Source organism: Poromitra crassiceps (genome assembly GCF_964638095.1).
Source record: "Poromitra crassiceps genome assembly, chromosome: 1".
NCBI lineage: Eukaryota > Metazoa > Chordata > Actinopteri > Beryciformes > Melamphaidae > Poromitra > Poromitra crassiceps.
Window position 1 is genome coordinate 6,830,999 of NC_139623.1, and position 20,057 is coordinate 6,851,055.

Sequence of the window (20,057 nt, forward strand, 5' to 3'; positions counted from 1 at the left end):
TTCCCACAGGATTTGGAGTTGTTGTGGTGGGCGGACCGCAGAGGGTGGGGGGGGGGGGGGGGGGTGGGTGCTATTGGGGGGGGGGGGGGGGGGGGTGATTTTGCACATTTTAAAAGTAAAATGCATCAATCTGGTGCACTTTGAGATCAAAATGTAGATGCTAGTACTGTAGATCTATGAAGAACTACACACATCACATTTATCCTCTTTACTGTGCTGTGGCTTTGCAATGATGAAAAGAAACGTGATATATTCTGCATATATATATATATGGTAGAAATGGTAGTATTCTAAGATTACTGCTGGCTTAAATACAATGGCCCATTTATACCAAAATCACTTGCAGGGGAGAACTCATGTACAAAGTAACATTTGCTTTGTAGGCATAAACAAAAGTAAAATAAAAAGGGAATTCCTTAACATTGATTGGAATCATGTTCAGCCAAGACAATACTTAGGCTATATAAGCCCCAAAGCAGGAGTTTGGCCGGCAGCAAAACAAAATTAGAATAACTACCCGCCCCCCCCCCTAATTTTGATTATTTATTACACATATGTACAACAGTGACGTCCACTTTAGATATGGTTGTTTCCCTTTAATTATGCATAAGTAATGTTACACAAACATACAAAATAGGCACATAATTTGGATCAGTAAATGAATGTGGCAAATGCAATGTTTTTCCATATTTTGTGTAAAGCCACACGGAATACATGATGGGGAGAAGAGAACAGAATTTATGATCACATTTCACTCGGACCATATATATATATACAGTATATATATATATATATATATATACATACACATATATATATACATACATATATATTTATATATATACCGGTATATAATTTGTTTTTGGAGAATGAGATGTTATGTGGTCTCTTCTGATTCTAAATATAGCTGAATCGTTTGGTTTGACCAAGTAAAACGGTAACGTAGATGGGAAAGGAAAGTGAATAGCAGATGAAATCCTTTGGTTCGTTTGCTTCATATGCCTGAAGAGGGAGTGACCTTGGCCCTCTATTCATTGGGATGGCATCATTGCACGTTGTTCTTGTTGAAAACAAAAGGGCGGACGTGGTTTCATATGCAGTGAAGGGCTGCTCAGTCTTGACAGTGTGGTATGGCTGTTAAAAGTTAAAATACTTTCAAATGTTCAGCACAACTCTCGCTCATGGCCAGTCAAAGCAACCCGGCAAACACTTTCACGTAGAACGACCGTCTTCTGCACGTCAAACCAATACGTTGATTCAGGGTCTAATTATAGTATATCCGGAATGGAAATCCCAGCGACATCAATCCTGTCCCTCCCCACGTCGAAACGCCGCTCCCACAATGGCTATATTTAGCTATTCTGCTAAAAAATATGTGCAGTGTGCATTCAGCAGCGTTACATATAGCCTATGGTATGTCCAGATTTAACGATGTTTGATACATAAAAAAGAAGAAAATGTTTTCTAATTTTGTTCTCTTAATTTTTAGAGCATTGTTTGTTATACTTTGTCCCATGCTTTCTTTTAAGTGTAAAGTGTATTGGGACCATGCTTCATGGTGACTTTGCACTTTAAATAAAAATGTATTGATTGATCGAAATGTCGTTTTCAACAACAACAAAGACATGGATTTGCTGTTTTCAAAGGAAATATATTTCTTGTTTTGTAAAGTGACCGTCTTGAGGGTAGTGTGTACTGACGTGGAGACGTCACCTTGCGGCCGGCTGCCGCCTAACTTTCTGGGTAGTGTGGTAGTCGACCACGCAAATTAGTCAGGTGACGCCGCGGTCTTGACTATGTTTGCTGGGAAGCAGATGGCGGACTTGGTTGATGCCGTTTGATGTAACGTTAGTGAGCGGGGTGGCTGGCTGATATTAGCGGACGTGTAGTGATCGGGGGCTGGTTGGTATTGGCGGTCTTTAACCTGGCCACACACGCAGCCCTGCTCCTCACTGCTTCACAGACTCTGCAAGCGGTTTTGTCCAAGCAGTCTGCTGAGGTGTTTTTGAAACAGATGCGACGGTGCCCAATACTTCTCCCTGTGATTATGCTGCAGACATATTTTTTCCCCCCCGAGTGGAGGCGTGTCTTCTTGAAACATGTCTTTTGTGTGTGTGTGTGTGTGTGTGTGTGTGTGAGCAAGAGAAAGAGAGTATGATGTGGCAGTCACAATCCTGTCATGGCGGTGCACCACAGAGGATCAATGGTTTTAGCTGCAATGCATAGGAAATATGGATTATTTATGGAGTAATGTTCTGACAATGCAGTCTTATATCAGTCTGTTTGTGTTGACGGCAAGTGTGTTCAAACTTCCACTGCTCCGTTCCACTGCATGGGTTCCATTCTAGGTGGAGAAATGCAAAGTGGCCAGCTAGCGGTCATACAACTCCTTCATCTCCTTAAGGATCTTAATGCTCTCGCTGTATCTTAACTGATTCTTGTTGGAGGACTCCTTCCATCTGGAGGGGGGGAGAAAAAAAAGAGTTCAACAGGATTGCATACTTCAAATACTTTTAATGGCACTGCTCAGCTTGACTGACCTGGAATACCCATCTGTACATCATGACAATTCATAAATACCTTGTTTCTTTTGTCATGCATAATATGTACATATGTATACATATTAGGGGTGAAAAAAATAATCGATTATAAGATGCATCGCGATGCGGACGTGCACGATTCTGCATCGATTCACACATTTCAGAAATCGATTATTAATTAATTTTTTTTTTAATAATCAAATAAAATATAATGGAAGTACATGCAGTTGTTTATTTTAATTATGGATCATAATACAATGCAATTCCAAATGCACTTTTATTTTAAAAGTAGCCACACAGTGAGAAAAAAGAAAGTGAGAAAAAATAAATCATGTATTGCGGAAAAAAGTGATGCATCGATTTAAGATGCATCGATAATCGTAATCGAATCGAAGCCCTCTGAATCGTAATCGAATCGAATCGTGAGGCCAGTGAAGATTCACAGCCCTAATACACATATATACACACACACACACACACATATATATATATACATATATATATACACACACACACAAGCATATTACATATATTTATAGGTGCATTTTCAATCTTTTACAGCCCATTTAAGCCGTGCTAAATTACATATACGGTATATATATGCATATATAAACTAAAAATTATTATTTCACTTCATCACATATCAGATGTGCTATAAACAACCAAAATTACATTGTGTGACACCAATGCGGAAACGATTATGTCGTGACAATACCAGAGATGTACACTACCAGAGATGTACACTCACTGAGCACTTTTTTTTTTAGTAACAACTGTACACTGCTTATTCATGCAATTCTCCATTCAGACAATCATGTGGGAGCTATGCATAACATCATGCCGATACAGTTCAGCAGCTTCACATCATGTTCACAAACATGAGGAAGGGGAAAAATGTAATCTCAGTGACTTGCTGCCAGATGGGCTGCTTTGAGTATTTCTAAAGCGTCTTCCTGTGTGATGAAACATCTTGCGGTGATGATGGTCAGACACACTACTCTGTAGAGTAGAGTTCACCACATATTCACATAATGGTGTGAAAAACAACCGTGCTAAAGAGAGCTGCACAATATTGTTTCAGCATCGCAATAGTCACATTGCAGGACACGCAACGTCAAGTAATAAAGCAAATTAACTCAAACACGTCAGGCTATAACTGTTTTGCTGGTTGATACTTAGCACACTAGCATCCTGCCAATCACTCTGGCTGCCGCTAAAACACTTGCTACTATGTCACCCACGCAGAGATTACCCACTACCTTCTCAAGGGGCAAGGCTTGATGAGCTATTCAACCCATTTGGTGAAAATTCCTGTATTTTTTCACATCGCAATATATATTGCAGAAACCAAATATATGGCAATGTCCGTTTTTTCCAATATTGTGCAGCCCTAGTGGTGAAGGGATTGTGCATATCGCAGAAGTAGGTCACGCAGCCCTCACACTACTATGCTTCTAAACAAAACACTCTGGGGAAAGGGACTTGGGCACCGGCTTTGAAGGAGGAGACAGGAGAGTGGAATCAAATAATTAGGACCACCCAACCTGTCTCTAGGTAAATCAGAATAAGACTAATGCAGTTCAAAAATGTCCATGGCTTTTACTGGTACCCTAGCAACTTATTAGACTGGGTTTGAAAGATACAACAGATTGTTGGAGATGGGACGGGGACGTAGGCGATTTGGTCCAAGCATTGTGGTCATGCAAGGTCATCACAGTGACCTTAACCTTTGTCCTTTGACCACCAAAATCAAATGAGTTCATCCTTGAGTCCAAGTCGACGTTTGAGCCAAATTGGAAGAAATTCCATCACGGCGTTCTTGAGATATCGTGTTAAAGAGCTTGGAAATGGGGTTTGTGAGGTCACAGTGACCTTGAAGTTTGAAGTTTGACCTTTAACCAACACAAATCTACGGTAATCAGTTCATCCTCGAGTCCAAGTGGACGTTTGAGGAAAATTGGATGAAATTCATTTGGATGAAAGCATTTAAGTATGCAAATCTTAGATGTTTACTAAGATCATTCTGTTATCTATTGTAACCCCAAATAATATTTCAGATAGCAGTAGTAAACAAACATGGGCCATATATGTTGTGCGAGTATGTGTGTGTTTAGAAATAAAGCCGTGATCAGACCTGTGTGAGACTGCTTCACGAGTTTCTGGACTCGTTGGAGATTCTCTTGGTAAAATATCCTGTAAACTGTGTGCCCTGTCGCGTGCAGTCATATAGTGTGAAAACCACCATGACTTCAAGACTCCTGATTACAAGACAGCTTGTACATCAGCTTGTACAAGACAAGTTGTGTAATCTGAACAGAACAGCGATCTGACGACTTTGACCATCGGGCAGTGTGTCCGTGCTATTACGTGAAAACCATTCTTAAAATAACATACTTTTGCCTGATCTTTTTCCAGCGTTCCATGTGGTCACATATGAGGGAACCGGTCACAGGAGCGGAGTCTGTTAGCTGGAGAAAAGAAACAAAACTTACTTTTCTTTAGATAACAGTATCCATGGCTAATGGTTGATAATACTGGCATGCTTACATTCTAAGCAAGGAATATATATGAATGAAAACATGGCATGTAGTGGTGTGTGTCTTAAGCCGCATTTCCACCGCATAGTACCGGCTCAACTCGCTTTTTTGGTTTTCTATTGGGCGCTGAGGCGATACTTTTTGTGTATGTGTATATATGTGTGTATATATATATATATATATATATATATATATATACATATATATATACCGTAATTTCCGCACTATAAGGTGCACCTGAGTATAAGCCGCAGCAGCAAAATTGCCTGTTTGTTACATATATAAGCCGCACCGGACTATAAGCCGCGGGTGTTTTGATGTTTAATTACCATATGTAAGGGTTCGTGCACAGAGGGGATTGTCGGGAAAGAGATGGCTGTTTGGGGAAGCTCCCATTTATTAACATTTCAACAAAACAAAACAAAAGTCAGGTCACTAATCCCCAGACAAAATCACACAACACACAACAATATATAACACAATAATAACTACGATAATAAAACAATAATAATATAATAATAATAATAATAATAAAACAATCCTCAAAAGGAAAAAGGAACAGTACCGTCTTTTAGGCTAAGGTGCAGTACACGGCTCTTCATCTTTTAGGCTAAGGTGCAGCAAACGGCTGTAACCAGAGAAGTCAAGTCACTAATCCTCGTCTTCGTCTTCTTCCTGCGTACTGAAACCACCAAAGTCCTCATCTTCAGTGTCGGAAACGAACAGGTTCAGGGTGGCTTCGTCAGCCACTCTCCTCTCTCCTTCGTTGTCACTCTCAAAACCAACGAACTCCTCTTCGTCACTGTCGGTGTCGGAATCGAACAGCCTCTGAAGGGCCTCAGCTGTGGCGGCGTCCTCCTCTTCATCACGCAGCAGTCCAGCCTTTCGGAACCCGTTGGTGATCGTGGATGTTTTGACACTCCTCCACGCTGTCAGGATCCACTGGCAAACTTGAGCGAAAGTTGCTTTTCGCATGCGACCAGTTTTGGTGAATGATTTATCGCCGCTATTCATCTTTCTTTGTGTGAATTCGCCGAAGTTTGTAATTTTCTCCTGGTAGTCGGGAGGGAGTTGCTGACACACAGTTGTCCGCGCCCTGACGGACAGTCCCTTTCGTCTCATAAATCTGAAACACCAGGATGGTCCACCTCTAAAATGTTCAATTTTCATTTCGGTGGCGACTGTTTTGGCCTTCAGTCGGATCTGAAAGGTGGACACACCTCGGCCGTCTGCTCTCTGTGTCAACACCCAATCTTCAAGAAAATCTTCAAGTTCGGGCCATCTGCTTTTATTCCCTCTGAAAGCTTTTTTGGTCTTTCTGCATTGAGACAGTTCTTCCTGCTGGCGTTTCCATCGTCTCACCATTGACTCGTTGATGCCAAGGTTACGTGCTGCTGCTCGATTTCCTTCTTTTACTGCTAGATTGACTGCCTTTAACTTAAAAGCTGCATCGTGTGCATTTCTCCGTTTCTTTTCCATGATGAGGGTTTGTGCATGATCCTTTGCTGCTGCTGCTCTTGTTGTTGTTCCTGTCTCGCTACTGTCTCGCTCTCGTAATGAACTTTGAACCGGTAGGATTAACAGTTCCCAGCTCTCGTTCCCTCTCGTACCACTCTCGGTTCCGGTTCGGCTTTCACTTTTGATGTTAGATTACAACGAGCTAGTTGTGTGGCTTAGCCTTCCAAAATGTTGCCGTTAGTTTTTTAGAATGTAATACATAGAATTGGGAATGTTACATTCAATTTCATTCAGACTGTCTTTCAGGCTCAATCGCTGCCATTTTCCCCCCGGAGCGAGGGTGTTTTACAGTTGTGGCTGAGAGAGCGTAGTGGCACAGTGCTCCAATCAGGTCGCGAGGCACATTTTTTGCAACATCATCCAATCAGGGTCTCGCTCTCGTTCTGCCTCATACCAACATCCATAGATTTTGGAGGTCCCCGAGCGGCCGTTAGCTGATAAAATCCATAGATAAGCCGTACCGTTATATAAGCCGCAGGGCCAAAAAACGGGGGAAAAGCCGCGGCTTATAGTCCGAAATTTACGGTACATATATGTTGGGTTAGGGTTAACCCTAACCCATAACATATACGGTATATATATATACATGTACCGTATACATGTACCGCTGATAAGCTGTTATCCCACGAGGCCTGCGGCCTCGTGGGATAACAGCTTATCAGCTATATGTTGATATAGCTGACACAACATATAGCAACATATAGCACTCGAGCAGCGTGTGTTGTGGAATATATCCCCCTGCTCAGTTGTTATCACACTCGGCCTGCGGCCTCGTGGGATAACAACTGATCAGGGGGATATATTCACCACAACACACTTGCTCTCGTGATATATTGCTTAAATATATCCATGTGAAAATATAAACAATTTCAATGTTCTATGCATGTTCTATGCATGTGCGATTCGCAAAATTCCACCTCAGTCACTGTCCTGTCTCTCAAGCTCTTTGGAACTGCAAATTCTTTGTATTTTCAACAGTTGACTATTAGGGCAAGCTCTTTTTCAGGCTGTGTGGATGATAACTTGAATAATGTAAGAAAATCTTTTTGAGAAAATCTGTAGTTCGTAGTAATTCTGATGCATTTACTCCTACATACACGAAAGACACCGATTCACTACTCTCCTCAATTACTCAATTACTATAAACTCTTTCACAAAAAGACAAGATTTAAGTTTAGCTATCTCACACAGCCCAAAAAAGATCTTGCCTTACAGTCAACTGCTGAGAATAATAAAAATAATTTGCAGCTCTGAGAAGGAGTTTGGAGAGACAGGCCAGTGACCCCTGTTCTCAGTTCCGAGAAAAGAAATATGATTTTTTTTTTAAATAATTGCTCATCTAAAGTTGGTGAACTCAATAGGGATAGACTCCTAGTGCAGAATCCTCCCCCTTGTAAACAACAGTCTCTTATCTTGTCTTCTACATTTTCATATATTTCTCCATCGGTCAAAAACATTTGTCAGGAAATATGTCAGCATATTTTGTCTAGTGACCCTTATGTTGAGTTTGTTAACCCTCCTATATTTGCGACTAAGCAATCTAATAAATCGAGGGACTCTTCCTCCGGGAAATGTTCCTTGTTTAAAGTTGAGCTGAACGCAATTTTTTTTTTTTTTTTCATTTGAGTTAAAATACCTGAGTATTCAGTGCACCTATTTATCAATGTATGCAAAAGAAAATCACAAAAATCAAATTTATTTCATTTTTCACACTTTTTCACATCAAAAGTAAATTTTTCGAGATTTCATTCATAACCGTAATCTACAGTTTGTTGACGTCACATTGCACTATCAAATTTCAACCAATCATATCACGACATGGCAGCTGTCAATCTTTAATTCAGGAGAATTTTCTCCTCCAAATGAAGGAGAAAATGGCGCCTAGTGTCTGTAACCTGGCAGAATGTCTAGCCCAGTGAATTGCAAAAAAAAAAAAAAAATTATAGTGCACCTGAACACAACATGCAAGACACCCGCTGAATAAGTGTCCAAATGTTCATGTCATTCTGGCCAATACTCCACTTCTGTTATAGCATTTCAGCCTGGAATATGGAATATCTTTCAATAATCTATGATTTAGCTGCTAGATTGTCAAATACTGCCGTCTGCTCGCTACCCAGGCACCTATGTATGTACTTAACCTAACTAACTATCCGGTGTGTAACATTGTCAGACTAAACTTCGGCTGACACCCCAAAAACCTACAATCCGCTACAGAAAAATGTATATTGATTGTTTATTAACGGCCCCTGGCCTTCTATCATTTCACGAAAGTGGCCCCCGGGCAAAGCAAGTTGAGTATCCCTGGTCTAGCCCATAAACTAACTAATAACTTAGCCAATTATATGTAACATACAAAATACAGCAAACAGGAATTCAAAGAAATGCAACTGGCTCATTAAAATTGCATTCCAGGATAACGTTAGTTAACGTAGTTATGGCTGAATTCAGACGCGGGCCCCTCGGAGATTCCAGGCCAACAGGCTGCACTCTCCGCTCTGCTCCACACAACCCTGCGGCTCTCTCATGTAGCGCCACAACACGCTGAATCCCACTCGATTTGGGGGCGGAAAACACGCCAGGATTGGCCAAAACCAAATCCAGTCCCCGGAATTGTTAAATCAAATCATCGACACTATGGCCCGCCTCTCAACCCGTCATCTCAGACAATTGTTTTTCAGTCTTAAACGTGACTCCGACCCCCTTGGGCTCCGTTGGGTTCATTTCGTCTTTAAACTGTGTCAATTGTAATGCTCTGATTAAACGGTGACCATTTTACATCCTCACACAGGTAGAAAATGTATTCAGGGACCAGGGCTCAGTCTAACTTTTTACACTAGGTGCACCGGCGTGCCTTACTTTTTAATTTAGGTGCACCAGCACATCCTTTAGGTGCACCCACATTTTTCACCACGCCTTTTGACACCGCAATAATACATTTCAAGTGTTACCTTCTTTGTAATTTTGTATAAATATTGGTAATTTCTTAAAAGTGATGCGCTGAAAGATTTTCATGTAAATAAAGGTCTGTTAAGTCTATCAGCAACTGAGTTAACACAATAGGGATTGAGCCTGTGGCCCATTGATGGAAGCCTTTGCATTTGACATATTGCAGCATTTATGAACTGGGTGTCTGTGGTGTGAATTTCAAGGCCCAATTCCCCAAATTCCAGGAGCCAACACAGCATAGTTTGAGACATGGACCAAGGTTCATTACTGTTACAAGTGAAAAAGTAGAGTGCGCACACTGCGTAGAGTTGATTGTATGAATTATGTTTCGGTCATGGTGACCTTCATCGTGAAGGTCGCCATAACCAAAACATAATTCATACAATCAAGCTACTGGGAGTAAGTCTCTACGCAGTGTGTGCACTCTTTTTTACTTGTTGCTGATCATTTGTTTGTCCTGCACCTGCTAATTGAGTGGATGTGCGAGCTCTACATTTTATTTGTAATAACCGTTACAACACAGAATTTTTATAATGAAAACTAAAAGAAGCTCACTGGAGAATTAAAGAGAGAGGCATGAATGTGTGAACAATTCTCAACTGTGTTAGTTCCAATTACAAATGACTCTCTGGCTGCAACACTTTTTGGAAAAATATTTTGTTTTCACTTGCTGAAAGCTAAAAAGGCAGACCTCCTTGTAATTCTCTATGCAGGAAAAACCCTCAATTTAAAGGGATACACCACTTTTTTTTTCAAGTTTAGCTCATTTGCCACATCCCCCCCACATAGCCAAGATACCCTCTGCCTTTACCGGCATTGTCCAAGCAGTATACAGTGAGATACAGTCGTGAAGTTACCGTAGTCATTATCGCCATAGAATGGAGGCCAATGGTATCGCTGTTAAAAATCCACTAAAACACACATCTCACGGCGCTGAAATACATGTTGTGCTTCGGGAACTCACCACACAATGAAATATCAATCCAAAAATGCACATAGCGGTGTCTTTGGAAGGAAAATAGACAGCCGGCACTACTTTCCAAACATGGCCGCCGGGCGCCTGTGCACTGATCTCACACAGCGCCTCAAAGCACCATGGAAACCAATGTAACCAAAACAAAGGACAACTACGATAACTACTAATCATGGCGGACTTCGTGAGAGAGGATGATGACGATTACTACTGGACAAACCAAGACCCCGAACCTTATTTATTTGAACCAGAATATACTGAGGAAGAACTACAGGCTTTAGAAGCAGAGCGGGCAAGACGAGAGGCTGAGGCAGCCGAACAGCCGGGCGGCCGAGGGCAGAGAACGAACCGGGATGGACTGGTGGTGTAGATGTGGAGCATGCCGGCTGTCTGTTTTCCTTCCAAAAACACCGCTATGTGCATTTTGGATTGATATTTCATCGTGTGGTGAGCCCCCAAAGCACAACATGTATTTCAGCGCCGTGAGATGTGTGTTTTAGTGGATTTTTAACAGCGATACCATTGGCCTCCATTCTATGGCGATAATGACTAACTTCACGACTGTAGCTCACTGTATACTGCTTGGACAATGCCGGTAAAGGCAGAGGGTATCTTGGCTATGTGGGGGGGATGTGGCAAATGAGCTAAACTTTAAAAAAAAAAGTGGTGTATCCCTTTAGGCACTTTTAATAATCCATGTCTATATTCAAAAACTTTTAATGCCTTGATTTTTTTTTCTCCCCAATTCACAAACTTTCAATGATTTCAACACGTGGGAGCCCTGGAATATTTCATACCTGCAAACATTGGGCTGTGAAAAAGAGGGAGATTTTCTGGGGTATCGGTGAATGGCTTATCCTCAAAGTACCCCCCCCCCCCCACAACCATATAACCCTACACCACAAATTAATAGAGTAAATACAAGGATGTACAGTCAATTCCTTTTTTAGTCTGAAATTCATAACTCACAGTAAAATTAATACTGCGAATGATGAAATAAGATAAAATAAACATCCATGTACAAAAGATGTGATCAGAAGTGAGCAAATTTACATCACAAAAATTATCAAGTGCAAACATTGAGTGTCAGCGAATACGGAATATGGTAGAAGTTTGCGTTCCCCTCTGTGCTTCCAGACATAGCTTGTAAAACGCATAGCTTGCAAAATGCATGGTATTTGCTCATGTGGCTAGTGGTTAGAAGCTGAAATCTCGCACTGATATTTGGCAACGCATGTCTGCTTCTTGGGACGTGTTTGACTGTGGTCCTCTTTCTTATTTTTTTTTTTACTGCGGTCCTCCACCGAGAGCTTGAAGGAGGGCAGTGATGTCACTCGTCACTGCCGCGCCAACTACAAATCGGCAGATTAGCGGGAGAAATGACCAATCGGGAGCACAGCGGGAGAAAGGGTTAAAAATCGGGAGACTCCCGCGTAGGCGGGTATGGCACTACTACTCGGCACATACACACCTCTTTACATTGGATTTTAGAGTCACTGCATCACATTACATGCCATGGAGGCTATTCAAATAAAACATGGATTTTCCATAAAAACCCCACCATAGTTCATCCTATCAAAAATGTGGAGTGGACAGATCCTGAGAGTAGAGTTTAAGTTGAGCCGGTACCATACGGTCAAAAACGCATCTTTTATTTACTCTTGGAATAGCAATGATATGTAAAATACTATTATGCTCCTGCAAATATTGTACATTACCTTGGTAACAGCGGGTTTCTCAGTCTGTGGGATCCTCAGGTTGACGGGCTCTCCAGAAGGGCTGACTGGGCAGGAGGTTGGAGGAGGGAGTCTGTACACTATTTGACCCTTACCATTGAGCATGTCTGTAACCTGGCAACAGATGGTAAAAACAAAGTAGGGGCTGGGTTAGGGCACTGTCAGTTACAGAAAATCAGCCCTAGACTCCCCCCCCCCCCTCCAATATTTCATTTTCAACTTTTTTAACAACATATGAACAAGACAAACAGGCTCAGACACAAGAAACAAAAGGAAAACGGGGAAAACAAACATACAAGAGGGAAAAACAACAACAACAAAACATGATCAACATTCAGTATTACGTCATGCTACCAGTCGTGTAAGGTGCTAATGTGTTTGCAAGAGGTATTGTGCCCGGAATCCCACACATGGGGTCCATGAGAAACCAGCCCAGCGAATCACCCGTCACCCCTAACCTCAACGAGATAGGCTAGAAATGGGTCCCAAATAACAGAATTTCTTAAGTGAGTCGGTCCTCAGGAACCTAAGTCTCTCCATCCGTATAACTGAGGTCATATCCGTCAGCCACAGTTTAAAAGAGAGTGAGGAGGGGGATTTTGATTCCTTCAGGATGAGTTTCTTGGCAACAGTTGTCCCCTGTGTCAGAGACTTCTGCACAGCTGTAGGAAAGTTCAGAGAGGACTCCGAGCAGCCGAAGATGGAGAGTTCTGCCTCCGGCTGAAGGGCTAATCCATAGGCCTTTAGAGTACCAGTCAAATATTTTGGCCCAGAATCCCGTCAGTGAAGGGCAGAACCAAAAGGCATGGGATAGTGTGCCTTTTGACACTTGCCAGCCCTAGATATTGTTAATTATATATAAAGGAAGATATAACACCACATTTGTTGCCAAGAAATCACAATTTGCTTTGTTTAAGGTTATTTCATTTGATAGAATATGTTTTTTATGCTCACAAATACAGACATGATAACAAACGTGATGGTTTTTGAAGCTGTAAAATAAATGGTTTACGTTTGGATTATTTAGGTGACTCTGGAATCAAATGCATGAGCTGAAGGGAACTGGAGGGAGGCTGTAGCGTCCCTGTGGGAGTGTTGTTTTATTTAAAGTCCAGCTGAACCCAAAAATTACTTTTCTTTTCTTTTAGTTCAAAATACCTGGGTATACAGTGCACCTATTTAATAATGTATGCAAAACAAATCACAACAATCTAATTTCTTTAGTTTTTCACACTTTCACATCAAAAGTTCATTTTTCAAGATTTCATTGGTAACAGTAATGTACAGTTTGCTGACGTCACCTAGTACTATCAAATTTCTACCCCATTTCAACCAATCATATCACGACATGCAGCTGTCAATCAAATCTTCATTTCAGGATAATTTTCTCTTCCAAATGAAGTAGAAAATGGCGCCTAGTGCCTGTCATCTTGCAGAATTCCTATCCCATAAACTAACTACTAACTTGGCCAATTGTTAGAAACATGAACAAAAAACAAAAACTATAATCTCTAAGAATGCAAAGGAATGTAACTGGCTTGTTAAAACGCGCATTCCAGCAGCGATAATGGCGCGCGCATCTGAGAGCTTGGTTGTCAGGGGTCGCACCTCGGAGATTCCAGGCCGACGTGCTGCACTCTCCGCTCGGCAACACGAAGGCAGCTGGCTGCCTGCGGCTCGCTGAGCTCCACTCAGCCAGTAACCTCGCGTCACCAGGCTCTTCCCGAGGGGAGTGCCACAACATGCTGAATCCCACTCGATTTGGACGCGGAACACACCAGGATTGGCCAAAGCCCAATCCAGTCCCCAGAATTGTCAAATAAAATCATCGACATGATACTATGACCCGCCTCTCAACCTGTCATCTTAGACAAACTATGTTTTCAGTCTGAAACGGACTCATATGCACGTGACGAACAGGTTCAGTTCGACTTTAAGGTAAAGTATTGGTGCTCTAAATTACCAGTATGTATTCTCTTCACTTTATGCTTATTTTTCTCTTTTAAATTTTAGGTTGAATGTGTGAATCGCATGTGAGGGGGATTGTTTGTCTTCATGTCCTGTTGTGTTCCGTGTGAGCTCACTAAACCAAATTCCTATCAACAATGTTGAATGGCAATAAACAGATCACATCCCTGGTCATAGAGTGGACCTATTTAACACGTTCACTGCCGTTGACGAGATATCTCGTCTTAAAAAAAAAACGGTTGACTGCCGTTGACGAGATATCTAGTCTTAAAAAAAAAAAAAAATTTTTTGACGGTGGGACGTCGATCAACCCCTTTTACATCTCATATTAAAATATGGGAGGTATTGAATGTGTATAATCTATTTTACCGACCCACTAAGTGGCGACAGTGCTCTCCAGACGAGAGAAAGCCAAGCAAAAACAGCCGCGTGAGGAAGCCATTCTCATGAAAATGGATTGGCGAAAACGCTTTCGCGCAGGGAGCTGGCGGTGGGGGATTGCAAATTTGCATAATAGATTACGGGTGGAACACACTTTGAAACACGCAGCATAAATAACACCAGAATCGCAAAAGCTTCATCAAAGCTCTCAACCGAAACCCCAAGAAACGAGCGAGCCCATCCAGACTCGCCCAAAGAGCGGCCGCCAGCAGACAGGCAGCAGCAGCAGCAGCAACTCGCTTGTGACACGCCCGCTGCAGAGCCAGGGAGGCAGGAGGAGAACACACACGGAGGGAGGAGTTTGAAGGAGAGGGGGGTTTCCTGCTGTTATGGAGGAAATTACTGTTCAAAACTATTGTTTAGATGTCTGACGTCTTACTGATGCCAAAAATGAATGGTTAAAGTGACTGTTCTATCGAATTTCACAAAAAGGCATTTTTCTCAGCTTAAATTTTCAGACGCTGAAACCATGCTGTATTCAAGTGCTAATGCCTACATAACTACTAACTCTACAAACTAAACTCTTTTAGACAGAGAAAGCACACATTCTATTAGTTCTTTTGAGATATTTTGTGTTCACAAAATCTTAGCAGAAAATAATCCTCGGCTGTTGAAAGATGAGCCAGAATCCTCAAAAAAAAACCTTGGCAGAAGCTACCTACAGTAAAAAAAAACGGCTGGCAGTGAATGTGTTAACGTATGTGTATGCCAAAGAAAAATCCAATATCTTTGGTTTTCCCATGAAAAGTCAACCTTGTTGTCTTCATTCATAACGATATCTACAGTGTGCTTACGCGTCAGCTAGTATTATCAAAATTTCAACCCAATTTCAACCAATAATATCATAACATGACAGCTGTCAATCACTCTTCATGGCTAGGAGAAAATTCCGAGCAGGCAACATGGCTGCCTACATGGGCAGACTTTTCTAGGCCATAAATGTTAATATACTTAGCCAATAAGTATGAACGGTAACGTCTTCATTTCATGTAGAATGCAAAGGGCATGTAACAAACAGGCTCATTAACTCACGTCCTAGGAATATCGCTATTTCCCGCAGCTCATCACACGCTTAAAAGGCAGGCAGTCAGCTCTCTTCCTCGGGAAGGAGAAGGCTCTCCGCCTGGGGGGAGCCAACCGTTGGCCATCTGCTCTGGGTGCAGTGAGCCAGCCAGCGAGCACGCAGTGCACAGGGCTGTATTTACATCATATTGTGTTTGTACATACTAGAGTGTTATTGAAACATGCCCGGTAGGTTTCAGACTTGTCTGGTAAAATACATTATTTTGCGGACAGCTGCTGTCTCGCTCTCTGCACCGAGCACTCGACTCACATCGCCCCTCACATTCAGTCAGTCCACTCCAGTCCATCTCAGACACGCCCACTCTTCAACGGTCAAATCAAACTCCTCCACACGCCATGTCCCGCCTCTCTACCCTGTTTCACTCAAAAACCTCACGATAATGAACCACATCACCTGGAATATCATTTCAGCTCGACTTTAAAGGAGCGAAAGATAAATCCATTAATGGGCAGAGCCTGTCGGTTGGAGCCAATGGCAGAGCTTGCAGGGAGCGGAAAGGGATTTTCTTCTGCTGCCAACCGTGCCTCTTGAGTTCCTGTTGCACCAAATTGAAACGGGGCTGCTGCCCCCAGAGGTTAGAGAAAACTTTTTTTTTTTGTTTAACTGATGGGTTCCCAGATTGCATGCATGTCACTCACAAGTATTAAACAAAATATATTTGGTGCATATTTTGCCGTTTGCTGCTGGGCATACTTTTTACATGTTAAAACGTGGTGGCCACTGTGGCAACCAAAGGCCAAGAAATGGTCAACCTTTTTTTTTTTTTGGTTGCCCGGGGCAACCGGGCATCCGTTAATGTCGAGCCCTGCAAAAGAGGTTATTCAGCATTAATTGTTTCATTGGTAAGGTCTCACCTCTTCCTCTCCCATGCTGTGAGGGGGGCTTGGGGATGCTGCTCGTTCTCTCACAGAAGGACTGTTTCTCATCCAGGCGCGACAGATGGGGTACAGGGTGGTGCTGGTGTTGAACTGAGCCAGATCCACACTGCGATCAAACAACTTAATGATGTAGGCATCTGACAAAGGTAGCAGGGAGGAAGAGGGGAGAATAAAAATCCGATAAGAAATGGCAGGACAAAGTGAAAAGCACTGCACTCAAAAGTAACTATATGTGACAAGGCAGAAACATCCGAATTCTCTATGCATCATTTTCACGGGGCAACACTTTTTACTTTGCTTATGCTGGTTGCTCTCAGGTAAGCCCTCGTCCATCTCTTTTCGCTTCTTCCTCCGGTGCTGTGGGAACCGTGTCGACGGCCTAGAAAATCCATCACAAGGGATGAGAGGACATGTCCAGACAAGCCACAAGTCACAACTGCTTGTAATCATTTGGATCAGTACATTAATTCCAGGTGTTGTTGCAGCTCCAATGGGAGAGAACAGAAGGTGCTTTAAATGTTTTTTTCCTGTTACTGTAAGCGTTTAAAAGTTTTCCTCTTACTGTCAGCTCTGGTTGAAAACTACCACTTACCGTTTCCCAGCAGATGATGGAGACAAATCTCTATGGAAGGAAAAGGAGATACACAACCATGTAAAACAAAAAAATACATCAACCTTTACAATATAGCTCAACAGGCACGTGACTTTTCGTGACGTAATTTGCCCCGGAAGTAAGTTCCGCGTCCATTTTCTCCATAGATATTTCGATAAATCCAAATATAACAAGTTAACATTATAGGCTACCTCTCGTATGGCAAATGGAAAGCGATCATCTCATCGGAGCCAGCTTCTTCTGTGATAAGATTGATTGCAGCCTCTTCATTAGGCTATTTATTATTATTTTATTATTTGCATGCGGTCATATGAATCTCCATTATAGCAGCATACTGTGGGCAGAAGTTGTGATGGTTTTCTTTTATTTTTACCAAATTACCGCTTGTTAATGACACATATCAGCCCGATTCTTGCGTTGAGGGTGGCAGTCTTTGATTGACAGGTGATATATAGCATGTTTGGGACATGGAAATGTTGGTTATGGATCTTGTGGATACAGAGCAAGTGGAATGACAGCAATCATCAGATTTGGGGATTTGGGACAGCTCTGTTGACAACTTCAGATGCGCATTCACTGCATGCTGGATGCCTTCCCTTCCTCCGTGTCTCTCATTCACACACAAACACACACTTTTTTTTTTTTTTTTTTTTTACTTAAAAAAAAAAAAAAAAAAAAAACTCTCGTAACGGACAAGCCCGTCTTTTATTGTCACACGAACACCACAATACATGCATGCGGCCACAACACACTCATGCTGACGGTGGCCGGTGAAAAGTGTCCTCTGCATTTAACCCATCCAGGCATGTCCTTTCCTCCGAGGGGCAGGCCAGGAGCAGTGGTCGCTTTCTCGTACAGCGCCCGGGGACCAACTTCGGATGTTGTCGTCACTGGTCGGATGACGATGACGATCTGATCTTCTGCATGTTTTTAGTGGGGGGGTTATATACGGAGGAACCCCCTGGGGGGTACGGGGAGAACATGCAAACTCCACACAGAGAGAAAGGCCCTTACGACGAGATAACCCACCTGGGCAGTAGGCACTGAAGATATGGGGGGAACACAACCACAGCGCTTACAGTGTCCCAGGCGAGAATCGAACTCAGGATCTTCTAACTGTGAGGCGACAGCGCTACCGACTGCGCCACCGTACCGCGGACCCTTTGATATCGATACGCACAATGGTCCCGACCGACCGGGGAAGAGGGGGGGGCGACGACGACGAAATGAAGTATAGGCAACAGCATGTATCATAATTTCAGCCATAATTGGTCCACTTGCTTTTTGACTGGTGTGAAAGCGAAACTAACCAGCTGGAAAACAAAACAATGTATCATTTTTGCGTCTGGTCCGAAACGAGGAAGTGGACTAGGCAGGTGTGAAAACGCCCTAAGACTAGGAATCGAGCATGCCTAGGGTAGAGAGCCTGGAGAATGCGCCATGGCTGCAGTTATGGAAATCACCCGCTCCGCGGCCTCCCAAAATCGTGACTGAAAGACAGACACCGCCCACCCACCTAGGCGCCATCGTGCAACTGTTTCGCCATCAATACTACATCACAATTGCCCGAGTGACATCACTGATGACATCACAACTGCCTGAGTGACATCAGTTGGCAAATCAGTTGCTTGTCGACTGACATCACTGATGACATCACAACAATTGCTTGAGTGACATCAGTGATGGCATCACAATTGCTCATCACTGATGACATCACAATTGTGACAGACACTGCCACCCACTTAGTCAATTTTAACTAAAAAAATATGAAATCAAAATGATGGGTGCCATACTTGTTTAAAGAGTCTGTTGCCATCTTTCCAGTATCGTCTTCATTTTGCTCCCTGCACAAAAACACTCACATTAGTTTCACTTGAAAGTAACCATGATGATCAGATGGGTTTCTACAATTTTATGATGATTATTATTTTTGCAGATTTCACTAACCTTTCACTCTCAGTCTTGTCAACCAGTACCTGCAATACAGCATCTAATCGACTGCGTGCACCACTCCCCTCCGAGTCTGCAGAAACACAACGGTAGTTGATGAAAACAGTGCTGCTTCCCTTGAATTGTTTGCCGAGTTGTTTAAATTAAAACAAGAACAACTTTGACCAACAACCCATTGAACGTTGCAAGCACAGGGCTACATTACTTACTACAGCACTACTGTAATGAAAAGGCGTTTAGTGGCTGCACAATATCAACAATTATCAGTGGATTTGGGTCATCATGACTATGGACCATAACTCGCAAGAAGACACTTGCACAAGATGGATGATACACAATTTAATATTAACGTTAGGGTATTGTTTTTGGACAAGTATTAGGTCAATCTCTCACCTGGCCGTTCGGTCTTGATCTTGACGTGGTGCATGTTCTCTCACTTACTTATCAACTCTTTTTTTGTATTGATCAACTCCTCACTGGAATGGAAAGGACTGAATTTACAACATGCATCAACCGTGCAGTACCTTGTGTGAGTCAGGCTGATGACAGAGCTAACGTTAGCGCTAAGGGTTACCGAGTACTGCTAAACTAGTAAGCTAACGCTAGTTACTTACCATAAGGTTTGCTTGCTAACGTTTACTACCAGCTAAGTTAGCCAGTTTCGCTTTAACTAGCTAGATAACGATAGCTCGTAAACGTAACGTAATCTATTATTATATAGTATTGAGATTGGTGGCTAGCGTTACCTCTGGCGGTTTCAATACATTTGGTAGCGATATATAATCGCTGTTTTATAATTGTTTAGATTGCTGGCTAAAATTAACCGAGCCAAGTTAGCTTTTAGCTTTGTTTTGCCAAGCCTTTTGTAGA

General features: G+C 42.4%; 1 protein-coding gene across 1 annotated transcript; it reads right to left on the reverse strand.

Annotated features, from left to right (window-relative positions):
• Positions 1-59: 59 nt before the first annotated feature.
• Positions 60-19,980, reverse strand: lin37 (lin-37 DREAM MuvB core complex component). Its single transcript, XM_083642012.1, has 9 exons — positions 19,581-19,980; positions 19,185-19,260; positions 19,031-19,081; positions 17,217-17,246; positions 16,918-17,003; positions 16,601-16,761; positions 12,236-12,367; positions 4,935-5,008; positions 60-2,459 (listed from the first exon to the last, which is right to left on the reverse strand). The coding sequence occupies exons 1-9, from the start codon at positions 19,612-19,614 to the stop codon at positions 2,372-2,374; spliced, it is 732 nt and encodes a 243-aa protein (XP_083498138.1). The 5' UTR covers positions 19,615-19,980; the 3' UTR covers positions 60-2,371.
• Between the last annotated feature and the right edge of the window lie 77 nt (positions 19,981-20,057).

What these genes read in the sequence shown, in the direction of transcription:
- lin37 (XM_083642012.1), bottom strand. Translation starts at nt 19,614, where the DNA reads ATGCACCACGTCAAGATCAAGACCGAACGGCCAG. An exon ending in AGAAACCCGCTGTTACCAAG is followed by an intron (nt 5,009 to 12,235) that starts GTAATGTACAAT and finishes TCTTTTCTCCAG; the next exon opens with CTAACAGACTCCGCTCCTGT. An exon ending in TGGAAAAAGATCAGGCAAAA is followed by an intron (nt 2,460 to 4,934) that starts GTATGTTATTTT and finishes CCCCCCCTCCAG; the next exon opens with ATGGAAGGAGTCCTCCAACA.